This window comes from Phaethon lepturus, unplaced genomic scaffold (assembly GCF_000687285.1).
Source record: "Phaethon lepturus isolate BGI_N335 unplaced genomic scaffold, ASM68728v1 scaffold30824, whole genome shotgun sequence".
Classification (NCBI taxonomy): domain Eukaryota; kingdom Metazoa; phylum Chordata; class Aves; order Phaethontiformes; family Phaethontidae; genus Phaethon; species Phaethon lepturus.
This window is the reverse complement of record NW_010537507.1, coordinates 546-3,554: the sequence shown is the minus strand read 5'-3', so window position 1 is coordinate 3,554 and position 3,009 is coordinate 546. Positions and strand designations below refer to the sequence as shown.

General features: G+C 65.2%; 1 protein-coding gene across 1 annotated transcript; it reads right to left on the bottom strand.

The window, feature by feature from the left end:
• Window positions 1-832: 832 nt before the first annotated feature.
• LOC104620329 (serum amyloid P-component-like) lies at window positions 833-1,775 on the bottom strand. The gene is made up of 2 exons (XM_010286512.1): window positions 1,712-1,775; window positions 833-1,452 (listed from the first exon to the last, which is right to left on the bottom strand). Exons 1-2 carry the CDS (start codon window positions 1,773-1,775, stop codon window positions 833-835), a joined length of 684 nt encoding a protein of 227 aa, XP_010284814.1.
• Window positions 1,776-3,009: the final 1,234 nt, after the last annotated feature.

Below are 3,009 nucleotides of genomic sequence, written 5' to 3'. Positions count from 1 at the left end.
CAAGGTGGAGCTCCCCGTGTCCCACATGTACACGGGTGAGATTTCCCCCACAAAGGACTGCTGGGCGTCAAAGCCGCCCCTGAAGGCGTCCTGCTTTTGCCCCAGGACAATGGCTGCCTCCGCCCCCACTGTGTGGCCCCTCAGCTGCCCCGTGGCACTGCCGAGCCCTGCCACCAGCACGGCTGTGGTGGGGGGAACTGCAGAGCCACCGTGCCGTGGCCCTGGGGCTGCTCAGGGTCTGCGCTGGGGTGAGCGCGGCTACACAACAGTGGCGTTTGCCTGTGGCCTTCGTCCCCAAGGGCCTGGGAGCACCTACCCGTGGGACTGTTTGGCAATCCGAGGAGGGGCCCAGGTCTGCCTACCAGCCTGCAGACCCAGTGGGGTGGTGGGGAGCCCCAGGACGGCAGGTGCATGGGGACAGGCATCGGGGACGGGTCCCTTGTCCCAAGGGGCTTGCGCTGAGCCCCTGCCTGCCCGCCCCTAATCACTTCTGCAGTTTTGTGTGTGGCTGGGCAGCACTGGAGCTGGTGGATCCACGTCCCGCCCACATGAGAGCTGGCCGTGGGGCAGCTTGGGGGTGTGGGGAAGGCAAAGGGTGCCCCAGGCGTCAGGGACGGGTCGGTGGAGGGTGCTGGCGCTTGGGGAGACCTTGCCAGGCTGAGTGGTGCCCCCAGCCCTCCCCAGCTCCATCCGAGCCCTGTCCCGACTGGAGCTCCCCGGCTGGGGCACGCAGACACCTTCTTCTTGGTGGGTTGTAGAGGTGAAGGGATGATGGGGATGGGGAAGGGAGAGCAGGGCCTAAGGCCGCCCCAGCCACGGATCCAGCCAGCTCTCATGGCCCCAGCACCTCCCGGAGCCGGGGTTTCACCACCACATCGCCCTTCACTTCGTAGCTCAGGCTCTTCCAGGCCAGGACGGCGGGCGGCAAGCGCAGGGACTGATAGGCAGCTCGCATCTTTTCTGGGGACAGCCCCATGTCCCACAGGTAGACATCGGCCAGCTCACCCGAGAAGGAGTTGTAGATGTCGAAGCCGCCCCCAAAGGCATCCTGCTCCTGCCCCAGTAGGATGGCCACCTCTGTCCCCACTGTGTAGCCCCTCTGCAGTCCCTTGCGGGGCCAGGGCTTCCCGTTGAGCCAAAACTCGGCGATGCCGGTGGCCGACTCCCAGCTAGCGCAGACATGCTCCCAGTCCCCGCGTCCCTCGGGGACGCGGAAGGTGACGACCTTGCCCCCCACGTAGAGCCGGTACTCACTGGGCTTGGGCTTGAAGAGGAGGATCTCGTTGTCCTGTGCCTTGGTGGCGCAGGAGAAGAGGCTGTAGGGCCGGGTCAGGTCGGTGTAGGACCGCAGGCACACAGTGAAGTTCTGCAGTGGCTGCTCGAGCTTGGCCCTCACCACCACATAGGCATCACTGGGGTCCTTCCGGAAGATGAACACCTTTCGGTACAGGTCTGGGGGTCGAGAGAGGGGACGCGGTGGGAGGTTGGGGTGTCCTGCAGTCCCCTCTAACTGCCTCTGAGCCTTCCTCAGCTCCTCCCAGTGACTCCGCATCCCTGACATCCCCTCTGCTGAGGCCAGCCTTGCTTCAGCATCCTCCAGCCCCACTGACTGGGCTCTGGCACGAAGCAGAGGGCTCCGAGAGCTGCTGCCATGTCCCCCCTGGACCTGCCCCACGCTGTGCCTGCTCCTGTCCCCTGGCATTGCCCCTACCTTCCTGGGCCAGGATCCCCGAGACCCCGGCCAGAATGGCAAGCCAGAGCTGCAGCTGGCCCATGGTCCCAGGAGCTGAGGTTGGTGCCGGGAGAGGAACTGCCTTGGTGCAGGGCTGCCGCCCCACCAGATTTATTGGCCTGGAGAGTGGGAGGGGACCCGTGTCCCCCTCAGTCCCATCCCTGGCAGCCTGGCATACCCGGGAGGAGCGATTTCATGCCATCACGCGGTCATGCCGCAAGACCCTAGGTCACCCGCCTGCACGGGGCTCCCTTGGAGCTGTGCCCACCCCGGCCGCGTGGCTTCACCTCGGTCCTCTTGTCTCACCCCCCAGGCAAACCCACTGTGGGAGCAACTGGCTTGCAACGAGGGAAAGCTGCCCCTGGCCCCCTGGCCCCGACCCGCAGCTCTCGGGCACATCCATGGGCTCCGCTCGCCCTGTCCTGGCCAAAGGGACGGAGCCCAAGCCCAGAGCCATGGGCACCAGGTGGCAGAAGAAACCGCAGCAAAGCCGAGTGGCAGAGGGTCGGGCACCCTCTGAGGGCGTCCGTGCCTCCTGCGAGTAGATGGGGCTGGCACACAGCGTGCTGTGCCCCGTGCCCGGGACTGCCTTGCTTGGGAAGGAGGAGGATTTCGTCTGCTCTGGGCTCCATAGCGATGGTGCTGGGTTGGCTGCTGCTGGGCTGGGGTCCGGGCCGGGATCCGGGCTGGGGATGTGGGGCCATTGTATGGGTACACTGCAGGTACACTGCAGGATGCTCAAAAAGGGGGCAGCCACCAGTGTCCGAGAGCGTCTTGCTGTTGCCCTCTTTTTGGGGACGATGTGGGCTCATTCCCCACAAAATCAGTCCCTCAGTTTACCACGGATGAGCCCCCAGTTTTTTTCGGGGCTTGGCTGAGCTAGGACAGCTCCTCGTGTGCCACCGATCCCTGCCCCGGGCCCCGTGGGTGGGCAGGTCCCAGCGTGGGCTCGTGCCCCTCCGTCACCCCTCTCCGTCTCGTGTCCACACCCATTTCACATCCTGCGTGCCTTGTGACCGCACGCGGCCGTCCCTCGTGGACCATATCTCAGATGCCTCCAGCGCTGGATATAAATCACCCCACTTCCCGCTAATAAGTAGCAGAGCTTCATTAAGAACTTTTCCTGCTAATTTGGAGACACGAGGAGCACATGCCTTCCACTTCCCGTCCCTTGGCCTGCGGGAGCCTGGCTGGAGGTGATGGGGGGCACCCCCTCCGCCCCCCCCACAACTCCCCGCCCCCGCCATTGGTCGAGATTGGGGAGTGGCTCTGAAGCA

Bases quoted from the DNA above. Each gene is read 5' to 3' on its own strand.
- LOC104620329 (XM_010286512.1), bottom strand. From the start codon at position 1,775: ATGGGCCAGCTGCAGCTCTGGCTTGCCATTCTGGCCGGGGTCTCGGGG. The intron at 1,453-1,711 runs GTAGGGGCAATG...CTCGACCCCCAG, and splicing joins GGGGATCCTGGCCCAGGAAG to ACCTGTACCGAAAGGTGTTC.